The sequence below is a fragment of the Pyricularia pennisetigena genome, chromosome 6 (assembly GCF_004337985.1).
Source record: "Pyricularia pennisetigena strain Br36 chromosome 6, whole genome shotgun sequence".
Taxonomy (NCBI): Eukaryota; Fungi; Ascomycota; class Sordariomycetes; order Magnaporthales; family Pyriculariaceae; genus Pyricularia; species Pyricularia pennisetigena.
The window spans coordinates 6,025,713-6,037,968 of record NC_043744.1 but is presented as its reverse complement, the minus strand read 5'-3'; the positions used below and the strand labels follow the sequence as shown (position 1 = coordinate 6,037,968).

Sequence of the window (12,256 nt, the reverse complement as noted above, 5' to 3'; positions counted from 1 at the left end):
AAAAAAAGTCACTACAATTTATACGAGACAAAAACCCTCTTCTTGGGAAGAGTTCCTTTTATGGTCCCTAGACTAGATTACAAAAAAGTAGTTTTCTCTTCCATGTTTTCTTATTTTCCCTGAACCGTCGCTTGCGGCCAAAGAAGACTACCTCTTCTTCTTGTTGCACTTTGGCTTCTGCTGCACGGGCGCCGTCGCATTGTCCGCGTCCCCAAACGCCCAGCACTCGCCGACGTAGATGGGCAGATCAAGCTTGTACAGCGGCACGCGGTAAAACTGCGTGAGGTCCGCGTTCACCTCGAACCAGAAGCGGCTCTCGTACCAGGCGGCGTTGTGGCAGCAACCCCCGACCTCGTCGGCGCCGGGGCACGCGGGCCCGGTCAGCTCGACGCCGGTCTCGCCGCCGAGCGAAAAGTCGGACCCGATCACGAAGGCGTTGACCAGCGTCGGGCGCGCCGAGATGCCGGCGGTCAGCTCTAGCGTGCCCTCGAACACGTCGACGCCGAACCCCACCGACAGCTCGGCGAACGGGTTGATCTGCAGCGCCACCTGCGTCGAGACGTTGGCCGATCCCGACGTCTCCGGCGACCAGCCCGAGGCCGTGCTGCCGTCCTCGTCCAGCAGGTTCAAGGTGGCGACGGCGCCCTCGACGGTCGAGCGGTATCCGGCCGTGGTGTTGACGGGGCCTTGGGCCGCCAGCTCGACCCCGATGGAGAAGCTGGCGATGGGGCCGATGTCGATGATCCCCGGGATGGTGACGGCGGAGATGGACGCCGACAGTGGACTGTAGCCAATGACGTCCAGCCCGAGACGGCCGTCGATGTTGGCCGTGACGTTGAGGTCCAGATCGTAGTCGACCTCGACCCGCATGGTGAACTCGTCGAGCTCCAGCTCTTCTAGGTTGTAGTGCAAATGGCCGTCCAGCTGCAGCGTGCTGGTGAACAGGGCGCGCTCGGCGTGCAGGTACAGGCCCTGCCTGTCGGCGAGCGTGGTGTTTGACAGGTCCACGTCGAAGGTCTCGCTGGCCACCGGCAGCGGCTCCGACCGGCTCTCGTCGGCGGTCGGCTCCGTGACGGTCGTGGGCGCGTCCTCTGGGCTTCGCTTGATGGTCTTTGTCCTGCGGCTGAAGTCGATGATGGCGTCCTGGATCTCGTCCCTGGGCCGCCGCTTCTCTGCCGCGGCCGTGACGGTGAGCTTCTCCTCGTCGTGCCTGAGCTCGCCGAGCAGGAAGAAGCCGCGCTCCTTGTCGCCGCTGCAGGTGCCGGCGCTCTCGCTCATGACTACCAAAAAGTCGCCCGAGCTGGGCCAGCTGTGCTTGACGGCTTGGAGTCCGTCGGCGTCGTCAAAGGTCATGACGACGCTGCCGTCGGCGCATCTCACGTCGGCGAGCGAGGGCAGGTCGTCCAGCACCACCGAGGGCCTCTTCATGGCCACGCTGACCATGGCCGACGCGTCTCCGAGGTCGTATGGGAGCTTGAGATTGGTCGAGGGCGCGTATCCCTTCGTCCCGGCCCCACCAGCGTGCACAGCGGCGGCCATGGCCATGCCGACAAGGCTCTGGGCCACCGTGATGCTTTGGAGAAGTCCCATCTTGAACGGCCGTTTTCGAGAATAGTATGAGAAACGGGTGTTACAACTGACGGAACAGCTGAGATGCAGTCAAGTGATTGTTCAAGCCTAGATTATAATTATACAGGGGGGGAACCACGGCAGAATGGCATGGCTCCTGCGTCCTTTATAGGGATGCCCAGCAAAACTGAGGCAAACCGGCCCAGAAAAGTGAACATCACAATGTCCATTGTTGTTCTTCTATGACACAGCCAAGCTTATATGACACCTTGTGAGCCATGGTTCGTCCACCCGAGGAAGCGGGCCAGTCTTTACGCGCCTAGTTATTTTGACCCAGTGGTCCGGTACAGCCCCTGTTCGAAAAACGAACGCAACGATCCCAAGATGGCGCCGAAACTCTAAAATTTTCAAGCATGAATGTCAAAGTAAATCCAAAATGTCGACAGATAAAAAATCGTGGATGGATAAAATTTGAAAGGTTTTATATTGTATATGGTAATAGTGTAAAACTTTAATTAAAATTGCAATTACGGACATGAATATCAACGAATAAAAACCGAAAAAAAAGTCTATTATAGCGGGTTACAGGGAATGCCTTTTGTTTTCCAAAATCTAATATTGTGATTTTAATATTTTACCCAATGTGTATTTCCCAACTTGGAAAAGTCATAGTTTTTGTTTTTGAAAATGGCAACTTTTGTTGGGAGTCGGGGATCGTTGCGTTAATCTTTGGACAGGTGCTGTACGTGCAATCCGGGACTCGGGTGGGGCCTGGACAACCGCAAAAGCGGGCCAGCTTGCTCGGCAGGCACTGTCGAGGAGACCGTCTGTCCAGTCGACAGTCGACGTATTCGGGGGTTCCACCCCGGTCCGCCGTGTGTGGGGCCACGCAAGCCGTCCCAGCCGGGCATCCTGCTGTTTGTGTATTCGACTCGGCCGCCAGGCAACCCTGTAAGCCCTTGACGTTGCTCAGGGCCAACCAACCCCATTCCGCCCAGCTTCCCGTCCTTGCCAAGTCCACAAGGCTATCTTGCCAATGCCGACATCCGAGATATGGATATGGGCTCTGTTCTCATTCACCAAGGCCCAAGGGTCCGTGGATCGCAAGACTATTCCTACAGACCGACCTGTTCTGGGGACACTTCCGAGCTTGCATGGTCCACAAACACATGTCTTTCTCCCCGAAGCCAAGGATATGCGTTCCATGGCGTCATTGTTCTATTCCCCGAGGAAAACTGTATACACGGCCCACTGCGACACATCCTGTTAGAGAGCCAAGATGGATCTCGGCTTGTCCAGCCCAGGCGTAACGTAAACCGAGCATCATCGCCCGATAAGCAGTCGTGCTGTGTGCCCAGTTTACAGCCGAGCTTTGCTTTCGGCAATCCGCAACCGATGAGATTTAGTGTGGTTTACAACAAACCTGGGGATACATACTTGTGAAATCTGGGCTGTCCGTATGGATCCCTGCCTAAAAGGATTTGCAATTTTCTTGACCGGAAAATAAAATCATCATACTCGCAAGAGTCAAATGCTCTCCTTGGCACTATCTTCCAAGTTCCAACACTGTGTGCCTCGTAAGCGTTGCTATCCGGGCCCGCGCATACAAAAGTGCAGGGGAGGGAATTCTCGGCTGGTCCTACAATATACTATTTATAAAAATCTATATTACTTTGGATAAACAAGCATAAAGTTTATATATGAAGCAAATCACAACAATTATATATATAAAGCGTGCTTTAATCTGCTGCTAGGGATAGAATCAATACGAATGATTATCCTTTGTGATCTCAAGAATGTGACTACTTACGAGGCTTTAGCCGACGAAGCTATTTCAAACCCTCTTCCCTACTTGAGCCTCGTTGCTAGAGTTTGTCACAAGTTCCCAGTCAGCCGTCCCTACTACAAATCTCGTCAACCACTACCCCCGACAAGAAACAACTAAAAAGTAGGTTCAAGAACGTTCAAACCCACACAGCCATGATGTGCGTTACATACACGGTACACCTTATTGCCCTTTCAGTCTCTACGTTTATGCAGCAAGCGCGTAGCAACAGAACGAGATGGAGACATGGGCTGAAAACTACAACCCAGGCGCATATTATGCTGTTTGGCATGAATCGAGTAACGTTGGGCTCCACATCTCCGACCCCCCTAAAGTCCGGCCCCCTTGAAAAATGTAACGACGAAATACCCCTTTTATAAACCGATTTAAATGTAAACCTATCAACGCACAATAATACAATCATTGTCAGGCTCTCCCGGTTCGCTAACCTCTTCTCCATCGTTCAAATCCTCTAAACAGTCCCTATTATTTTCCTGTGCTTCATAAACGTTTTTTTTGCTGACCAAAAGCTCGTTGGGATCCGGAATTACCCTTTTCCTTTTGACCGGCCGTACCGCCTCCAATTTTGCTTTTAACAAACTGATTTTTTGCTGAGCTTCAGCCAATAAGATATCCTTGGTTTCGAAGCTTTTTTGGACTTTTGCAAACAAAAGCCGTGAAGTGGCGTTACTTTTTTCGGACCGGGAAATTTCCTGTAGTTGAAGTCGAATATCTCGGGTCGTTTTAGGGGTTTTCCAAATAAGTAAAGATTGGTCGTTAATTTTTTGGTTTGGGCTTTCCGGTGTTTTATCCCTTTGGAAGCCGTTATTTCTACCTTTTTCGACGTTGGCGTTGCTATTTTCTAATAAAAACGGGTTTAAAAGTGGTTTTGCCAAGTTCACCGGCCATAACCCCGTCGTACGCCAACCAGATTGAATGGTTTTTGCTATAAATGCTTTTGATCTGGCTTTTCGATAGCAAAGTAGAAAGTTTCGTTTCCCAACAACCGTTGAACAGCAAAACTGGTTTACAAATCCCAGGTGACGTCGATAAGCTTCCTTTAACGGCCCAAAAACCGATAAATCCAACGGTTGAAGAACGTGCGACGAATGAGGAGGTAAATATAAAAGCTGAATATTATTTTGGAGGCAAACAAGCATAAACTCGTCGCTGACGTGTGATCCGTGGCCGTCGAGAACTAATAAACGCTTTTCAGGAGTTAAAGGTTGGGTATTTGGAATAAACACCTTTTTTAACCATTCGATACCTGTTTCATTATTTGTCCACCCGTTTTCTGTTGCATGAAATTGCCAGGTATCGAAAGGACTTAAATCAGCTGGAAACCATTGTTGCTGTACGTTTTTCCCCTTAAATATAACGAGGGGAGGTATAACAGCCCCCGTAGCTGATACACATTCGATTATGCTCGTCCAACCCCGCGTTCCAGGCTCTTTTCGCTGTAATGGCCGGATTTTATTACGCCCTAACACCAGGCCATTAGATCCTTTGCCTTCCATTATACCTGTTTCGTCCATATTCCAACGGTTGGCCGGTTTTATAGTATCGATAACGGGATTTTTCAAATAGGACCACCAAGATTTAATTACCTCGGTTGTAGCCCCATTAACCCGGGCATTTTCTATTCGCCGGGGCCTTTGGGTTTTCAAAATTGGATATCGGGCTATAAAACGGCTAACCCAATGTTTCCCAAGGCTTTTTCTTTCTCCGGCGGCCTGAAGAATTCGTTCCGCAAAATAGCGTAGTTCTTGATGCGTTGGCGGAAGGCCTAACGCGGCCTGCGCAAGTACCCAATCTGCCAAATAGGTCTCCTGCTCCTGTGAAAGCCTTTGACAAAATCTTTTCGCTTGTTGAATTGACTGGGCCCCCTTTAAACGATCGTGAAGGGTACTCCGAGGAATACCCCATTTTTGCGAGGTTTTGTGAACTGATTTGCCATTTCTTATGTCAGAAATGGCAGCAAGAAGCTGATTTTCAGTGTACTGTTTCATTGGAAAGTTTGGAGCAAGAATCTTCAAAATGCAAGTTCTAAAGTGAAAAATTCGTCTAGATATTTATAAAATAAAACAAAGGGTTGACGTGGCTGAGTAGATATTTTTAGGGGCCGGACTTTAGGGGGGTCGGAGATGTGGAGCCCAACGTTAAATCAAAGAAAACGAAGACGAGGCAAAAGCCTGTGAAATCGCCAGCCGGACAGCATGATGGTGATTCTGGCAACGGATTTAATTTGTATATATATATATATTCACATGAAATAGGGAGAAACCGTCTTTTCAACGTCGTGGTAACCAGCTGGTCTTGTGACTGCCCGGTCTCACAATTGGCGCACTCTTTGCCCATGCCTTTCTGTCTATCGCTTGGGTTGATATTCTCGGCAAAAATAGCTTTTGTGTCATGCTGGTGCCTTGTCAACAGAGAATTTGTAAATTTTATAGTCTATCTTGTTTTACTCAAGGGATTTTAACAACTCAGCAACTCCCACTCTTTGTGATTGCACAGCGGAAAATGGCAACCGTCAACTTGATTAAGGCATTCCAAAACCCACCCACGGGGGCCCGAAAAGCTTAATTGAAGGGCCCGCGGGCCAAAAGCCCACGAGCCCGTGGTTTTTTTTTTTTTTTTTTTTACTGTGGGATTTGTATTTATTAACCTAAAATATATGTAAAGCTACATGCCCCACGGCGTGCAAATAAGCTGCGGGCCGTGGGCTTTTGAAAAATTTTAGCCCACGGGCGCCCGTGGGCCCCCGCGGCGGGTTTTGGGATGCCTTTTACTTGATTGCCCCTGCTGCGGCATCATCAAAGGTCTAAGCTTCTCTACAAACCTATCGCTCCATGTACGGCAGTTCCAATCCTTGGTGGAATACGTCCCCGCTCCCACTGAAGCGGCTGTCATTGGCAAGAATGGTGTTAGTGGCATAAACAAACGCAGCGTCGTGATGGGGAGAAAAAAAAAAGAAGAGCCCTTACCTATCTTGGTCAAGATGGGAGAATTAGGCCACTTTATCCTCGGGCTCTCAATCACGCCCTTGAACTCCCACCTCGATGTGGATTTCCCGCTCAAATCGATGGCGTAGACTATCACAGGGTGGCCCTCGGCGCTGTCCCGACTTTTCCAGTCCCCATCATCGAACGCCATGCCGTATTCCCACCACCATTTATCCCTGTTCCCGATGACCACGTCGGCGTGCCTGCCGCCCATGCCCTGCGTGAGCGCCTTGAGGGCGCTGTGCTGCAAGCCCATGGGGTTTTCGAGCTCCTCATCGCGCCACAGTTCCGTGTCGATCCGGACCCAGACCTGCAGCTTGTGCGGGTCGACGCCGGCCGGGGGGTTCGGCGGCTCGGCCGACAACCCCGACGGCGATCCGGGCAGCGCTGCTTCTCCCTTGTTGTCGGACGCTTCGGGCAATCCCTTGTCGTCCAATCCGTCGCACCACTCCGTGTCCGACGCCACCGGCGACGACGGCGTTGGAAGCAACCGCACGTTCCAGGACGACGTGCGCATCAGCACCTCTTTCGCCGGCGGGTGGTCGCCTCCTGCTACAAGCGTCTCGCGGTGAGGTACGACAATTTCCGGCGCTGTCCATGTTGCAGATTCGAGGCCGCGTCGTGGGTGGCCGCCGTCGGCTACGACGCCCCCTGCCAGCCCGGCAAAGATGGCGATCAGTGACGGGAATTTCATCTTTGCAGCGCCTCTTTTTTTGGCCTGCGGTCTGTTTTATATATATATGTATGTATTTATATAAAAAGAAATAAAAAAAAATGCAAAGCCCAGGCGGGATTGTCGACGTTGGATTATACAACAGGTGCCCCGACGAATGAAAACGGCGCAAGCAGAGAAAAACCTGCTTCTTTTTATAAACAGACAACTCTTCAAAGGTTCTGCTAGAACAGTAGACACCTACCGTCTCATGTAGTGTGTGTGGTCGCCGGCGCATAGGACCCTTGGGGTTCTATAATTAGAACATGCCTTGGACAATGCGCACAACTGAGTAGGAACACAAGCCGAATTTTTATTTTGAGTGTCACTTCAACAGTGATCGTTATTCAGAGTCTCAATGCCGGGATAAACACTGCAACGGCGAGCCCGACGTTGCTATATATGGGTCCGGGGCTTTTGTAACTCATGTACTTGAACAGATTACTCGGCGGGATTGTATATTTCTCGCCAAACTAAACATTTTCAAGCAAGAAATATGCTTATCAGTATGTGCTGGAATGACATGTACCTTTTGGCCTTGGAAGAAAAAAAAAAAAAAAAAACTCGGTGGACAAGGGTCCCAAGCTTTGATCAAATGTCGGACCCTTGTAAAGGCTTTTAATAATCCATATTCTCGTCTTCTACATCAACATAAAAACACCCACCACGCAATGCAAAAACCAGTCCCTATGCAATTCAAACAAGCCCCACGTAATGCTTCCTCCAGATCTTGTCCCTAAACTCGTATTCGCACCTCTCCTTGTCCAGTCGCGATCCCCTCCGCTCCCCTTTCCCACTCGCAGTCAACCGCTCCCGGTCCATGACCACCTCGAGGACCCGCCAGTCAAAGACCTCGGCAAGGCCCGCCCTGCCGTACCTTTCCCGCCGCTCCTCGCGCCGCATCTCAATCTTCATCAGAAAGTCTTGGGTAGCCTCCCTGCGCCGCCCGTCGACGATGATCATCTTTTTGGTGAGCCTCGGGCGTTCTTGTCTGTCTCGCGCGGCCGCGATGGCCATGTCTTCTGCTTCCAGGAATCCATTCCATGCTGCCACGTCCGTCTCGAACTTGTGCACGCCGTGTCCGCCTAGGAGGTCGTCTGTCACCCAGGGGAATCCGGCCACGCAGGGGGATAGGAGGAACACCCAGCCCTTGAATGCACAGTCTTTGCCGTGATATTTACATTTCCCGGCCTTGCTGGTCCCCTGTCCATCTTGGCCCGGTGCACTTGGCAGCCCGGCGTCGCCGTCAGCTGAAAACGACGACAAGATGACCGAATCACCGGCGTGCACTTTTGGATCTGCCTCAACATTGGCATCCTCGGAACAGCTGATGACGTCCTCGGCAGCCCTGTGAGATGTCGCAGCCGTATCGCTGCAGAGATTCAAGTCGATCTGTTCCAGGCGACGGGTCTTGGAGGAGCGGGTATCTGGTACCGTACTCCTGCGCTTTAGCACAGCCTTCTTTGGAGGTGACATAGTCAGGTCGATGACGGGTGGTGTGCCAAGCTTGCAAGCCGTCGCCGCACGTCCAGGCGTCTGCTTGGAAGAGTCGCCGGTCGGAACAGGTCGAGGACTGACCCGTGCAGCCAGAGCATCCAATGCACACAAATCCGAGCCAAGGCTCTCCTGTGATGTCGTCTGACGTGTCATCCCCGACTCCTGGCTGATACCTATGGCCCTACCTGGATCTGCATTCTCCAGCCTAGCGATCCACTCTTGGAGCTCTTGACTATCGTCGGGTTGAGCAGAATCCAACTCCCTCTTGGCCATCTTCTGCAGCTCATCCAGAGTGACGGCTTCGCGCCAGGTGCGATCACAGTGAATTTTGCTGACCATTGGGAACCGCATCGTGTAATGCTTTCCGACGTTGGCGTCCCGGGTAAAGGAGAAGCAACGGAGGTCAAAAACAGGCGGCTGAGGAAAGGCGATGGATGGGCGCTTCCCGTTGTCGATTCCGCGCTCAAAGTGTAGAAGCGGTGCTGAATCTGGAGCATCCTCTATCGAGGCGTAGTCAGGGCTGACGTATTTTGCAAAATACTCCATCTGCGTCTTGTTGAGCTCCACGACGTTGACTACGACAAAGCGTGGATGCTCTTCCATCTGCTGCACCTTGTCTTTGTTGGTCAAGCAGCCGACGTAAAAATGCGTCCATCTGAGGTTGGGCATGTCGTAGTCCTTGGCCTTGACGGGGTCGTATCTGGCCCCAACGATGGCAAAGTCGCCAACGTCGCCAAAGTTGCCGACGTACTCCTTCTTGAGCTTGATGGCGCAGCAGTAGTACATCTTGCGCATGTCGCCAAAGTCAAAATAAGGGTCGTCAGCCTTGAGGACCAGGCCCTCTTCGTGTGATGTGATGCACTGAGCAAAGACGCGTCGTAGATCCGAGGCTGCATGGCTGCTTTGATCAAAGTCGATGACTTGGCGCTGGACAATAGCAGCCACGCCAGGACTGCAGGAGATTAGTTGCTCGAGTCTCTTGAACCTGTCGGAGTGCCGCACCCCCAGCAGGGACTCGTCATCTATCATCAACACGTCGTAGTAGACAATCATAAGTCGCTCCCAGGGATGGGCCTGCGAGTCATCGTCGGACCTATGAAAGTAGGTTCCAGCCCGGGAAACGTGCTTTCTGATCTTCTCAAACGGAAGAATCGTGCCCTCCTTTTCGCTGTACACTACAAGCTCTCCTTCAAGAATGCATCCTGTTTTGATACGGCAAGGTTTTGTCCCCCCGATCTGCAGAGACGCCCTGATGGCAGGATGCAAGTTGACACGGTCGATTGTGCTGTCCTTGCCGCTCTTGGAGAATATCTGTATGCAGTTGGGGCCTTTGGAGAGATCGATGTGGACCTGACAGTATTCGCCGTCCATCTTCTTTTCGACGCTCATGCGTCCACGGCCCATCTGCATGCAATGCTTGATGCTGCGGCCCTTGATCCAGTCTTGTCTTGCCACTTTGACGCCAAGCGTCGGCTTGAAGCGAGCTGCCAGACTTGCAATCGCCGTGCCGGTGCTGTCGTCATACGTCGTGACTCCCCGCGCGCCACGTTGCTGCGTGAGGCGACTGACGGCGGTAGGTACATCGTCGTAAATCTTGAGAAGCACGGGGAGCAGCGGATCGAGGCCCTTGAGGATGTGAGTTGGGTTCAGATCTACGGGTGACCAGTCTTTGAGGACCAAGCGAGTAAGCCATTTGGCCTGGTTGGGTTCCAGGCGGTTGTAAAGCTGCTGCAACCGAACATGACACTCGTCAGTCCTACCGGAAGTGGGTAGATATGATTGTACTTTTGGTGAGCTAAAGCGAGACCGAGCAGCTATGCAATGGAGTATCTCGTCGACTTCTTCGACGGTGATCAGTGGTGCAGTGCAGGTGTTGGGCGTATCGCTGAGTACATCCCGTACACACTCTGCAAAGTCCTTTCCGCTACCTGGTTGCTGCCAGGCTTCGAGTTGCAGGACGCGAGTGCGTCCAAGGTGATGAGCACGTGCGACGATGCTGGTGAGTCTCTTGATCTGTATAGAATAGACTCGATCTGGGCGTTTTGTGGGCAAAAGTGTAGAAATGAGGGCGGAAAGATCGACATGGTCAGCGGTTATTCGCCTCTTGTGACTTGCGAGCCATTCCTTGATGAATTGATGGTTCGTCTTCGGGCCGCATTGTTTAGCGTTGTCCTCGCACCGCTGCAGGAGGTTACACACGTATGCGAAGGGAAAGCCAGAAGGCATTGTTGTGATGCATTAGTAGGAAATGGGAGATGAACAGAAGAAAAGTGGCAAGTAATTGACAGGTGAACTCAAATACATCTAAGCAAAAGGAAGCGCAGACGAGATCGACAAGATTAGGCAACAATGGCTGACCGTCAGCGGTGAGACAAAGAATGTGGGTGGGTGGTGATGCTTCAGTGCCCAGACGCGTTCTTTGACGTGAACAGGTTGGCGTGGTGGGGTAACCGAGCGCGTGCGCACGTGGGTTGGGTTCATGTGATTTTCCTAGACTCTCGAGGAGACAGACACGATGGCATTCATTTAATGCCGACAATCCGAGCTTCACGTCAAGTCTCAGTCCTGCTGGTCTGCAAGCAACTGTCGCTGATCTTGATGCAAAATAAATTCGCTGTCAAGGATCCTTCAACTGTCGGCATTCATTACTTGGCGCGTCTCCATCTCGTCACGTTTCGGCTATTTTCTGTAGAGATGCGCTTCAAATCTACAAATCTTTGCCCTCGCAGCAATGAACCCATCGCATCGGACGTCAGGCTTGGCCCTGTATGCGCTTCCGGCTAAATTGGATGAACGGAGCGGGGATGCGGGCACCAACACGACATGTGGGGTTTGTTCGGGCTAGATTCCCCGAGTCTGCTCTGTAATCACAAACGTATACCCACCCCAATCCTGCTCGCAGGCCTGGATCAGTTCCTCGATCAGAAAAAAAAAAAAAAAAAAAAAAAAAAAAAAAACATCCAGTCCAGCAACTGCCAGGACCGAGCAAGATGCCTCGAGTCCGCAATCCCATTCTCCCCGGCTTCAACCCCGATCCGTCCATCCTACGCGTCGGCAATGACTACTACATCGCCACGTCCACCTTTGAGTGGTACCCTGGAGTACAGATCCACCACTCGACCGATCTAGCCAACTGGAAGCTTGCGACGCGGCCACTGAACCGGGCTTCGCAGCTCGACATGCGTGGTGACCCGGACAGCTGCGGCGTCTGGGCCCCGTGCCTCACCCACGACGGCAACCGGTTCTGGCTCGTTTACACCGACGTCAAGCGCAAGGACGGCAGCTTCAAGGACGCCCACAACTACATCGTCTGGGCCGACGACGTCATGGGCCCTTGGAGCGATCCCGTCTATGCCAACTCGTCCGGCTTTGACCCCAGCCTCTTCCACGACCCCGACACCGGCAAGAAGTGGTTCGTCAACATGATGTGGGACCATCGACGCCGCCCTCTCCTCTTCGCCGGCATCGCTTTACAAGAGTTTGATGCCGAGGCAGGGAAGCTGGTCGGTCCCAGAAAGAACATCTACCAGGGAACCGCGCTCGAGCTGACCGAGGCCCCGCACATGTACAAGCGCAACGGCTGGTACTACCTCCTGACGGCCGAGGGAGGCACCGGTTACGACCACGCCTGCACCCTGGCCCGGTCTC

At 52.4% G+C, this 12,256-nt stretch overlaps 3 protein-coding genes across 3 annotated transcripts; all 3 read right to left on the bottom strand.

The window, feature by feature from the left end:
- Positions 1–147: 147 nt before the first annotated feature.
- PpBr36_05509 (uncharacterized protein) lies at positions 148–1,590 on the bottom strand (the record flags this gene model as incomplete). The annotated part of the gene is made up of 1 exon (XM_029892664.1): positions 148–1,590. The coding sequence occupies one exon, from the start codon at positions 1,588–1,590 to the stop codon at positions 148–150; it is 1,443 nt and encodes a 480-aa protein (XP_029750079.1).
- A 4,543-nt stretch (positions 1,591–6,133) lies between these two features.
- On the bottom strand, positions 6,134–7,093 carry PpBr36_05508 (uncharacterized protein; the record flags this gene model as incomplete). Its single annotated transcript, XM_029892663.1, has 2 exons — positions 6,134–6,300; positions 6,382–7,093. The coding sequence occupies 2 exons, from the start codon at positions 7,091–7,093 to the stop codon at positions 6,134–6,136; spliced, it is 879 nt and encodes a 292-aa protein (XP_029750078.1).
- A 714-nt stretch (positions 7,094–7,807) lies between these two features.
- On the bottom strand, positions 7,808–10,834 carry PpBr36_05507 (uncharacterized protein; the record flags this gene model as incomplete). The annotated part of the gene is made up of 1 exon (XM_029892662.1): positions 7,808–10,834. The coding sequence occupies one exon, from the start codon at positions 10,832–10,834 to the stop codon at positions 7,808–7,810; it is 3,027 nt and encodes a 1,008-aa protein (XP_029750086.1).
- Between the last annotated feature and the right edge of the window lie 1,422 nt (positions 10,835–12,256).